Source organism: Emiliania huxleyi (assembly GCF_000372725.1).
Source record: "Emiliania huxleyi CCMP1516 unplaced genomic scaffold EMIHUscaffold_8066, whole genome shotgun sequence".
NCBI classification, from domain to species: Eukaryota; Haptophyta; order Isochrysidales; family Noelaerhabdaceae; genus Emiliania; species Emiliania huxleyi.
The window spans coordinates 1-1289 of record NW_005195968.1 but is presented as its reverse complement, the minus strand read 5'-3'; the positions used below and the strand labels follow the sequence as shown (position 1 = coordinate 1289).

The 1289-nt window shown below is 59.5% G+C and overlaps 1 protein-coding gene across 1 annotated transcript; it reads left to right on the top strand.

Moving 5' to 3' along the window:
* Positions 1-15: 15 nt before the first annotated feature.
* On the top strand, positions 16-941 carry EMIHUDRAFT_258718 (hypothetical protein; the record flags this gene model as incomplete). The annotated part of the gene is made up of 5 exons (XM_005759213.1): positions 16-33; positions 111-179; positions 222-257; positions 626-778; positions 906-941. 5 exons carry the CDS (start codon positions 16-18, stop codon positions 939-941), a joined length of 312 nt encoding a protein of 103 aa, XP_005759270.1.
* Between the last annotated feature and the right edge of the window lie 348 nt (positions 942-1289).

Here is a 1289-nt window from a genome sequence, read left to right as displayed (position 1 = left end):
CCGGCCGACGAAGCGATGGAGATTGCGCGTCGTGTCAAGGAGCCAATGCTTGCACTTGCCCGGCCATGGCCAGGACACAGTCCACGGCATGTCCGAGACATGTCGCATAGGAGCAATACTGCTACGTCTGCCCGGACATGGCCAAGGAGCGCCAGAAGTATGACGAGGCTCTGCTGGGTGTATGTCGCGGCGCAGACTCACCGAGGGCGGGTGAGACGTAGGAGTTCAAGAAGTATGACGAGGACCCGAGGCGGTGGGTGCGCGAGACCGCCGGCAACACGAAGAAGGGCATCGCATGGAAGGCAGCACTCGCTCAGACTGCTATCAAGAAGCGTACGACCACCCTGGCAGCACTCCTCCAGACTGCTATCAAGAAGCGTACGACCACCCTGCAACACAAGGAGCCCGGGGGGAGAGGAGGGCGTGGCCCACGAGAGCGCGGCCCCCGGTTTAGTTTGAGAGTGACACAGAAGCGTGACGTGGCGGACACTTCCCTGTTACATCCTCGACACTGCCTAGACACTTCCTAGACACTTCCTAAGACACTTCCTAAGACACTTCCTGAGACACTTCCTAAGACACTTCCTGAGACACTTCCTAAGACACTTCCTGAGACACTTCCTAGGTGGACGTTGCGTACGAGCGGTTCCTCGGCCCGGAGATCTTCTTCAACCCAGAGATCTGCAACCCGGACTACACCACGCCGCTGCCGAACGTGATCGACGCGACCATCCAGGCCTCGCCGATCGACTGCCGGCGGGGGCTGTACAAGAATGTGGTGCTCTCGGGCGGGCGCGACGACACTCAAGACCCCTTGGGGCGGACATGCCCACGACACGTCCGGGACATGTCCGGGACATGTCCGCAGGTCGACGATGTTCAAGGACTTTGGGCGGCGGCTGCAGCGCGACATCAAGCGGCGCGAGATAGCGGAGATCTAGCCGAGATCTAGCCGAGATCTAGCTGCAGCGCGGCATCAAGACCGGTGGGCTGAGGCTGTGTACCTCGGCTCTATCTAGGCTCTATCTCGGCTCTATCTCGGCTCTATCTCGGCTCTATCTCGGCTATATCTCGGCTATATCTCGGACGAGGCGTCGACAAGAGCGCAACAAAAGTCTAACAGCTGCATAACGGCCGCATCGAGCCAACGGAAACCGATCTCAACGCAAACGCAGAGCATCTGCAGCGGGTCCGAGACTGGGCCAAAAACTGGGAAATACCGGGAAAATACGGGAAAAAAACGGCAGATATGCAGCGGTGCTGCGGCTGGGCTGACGCACCGAAGACAG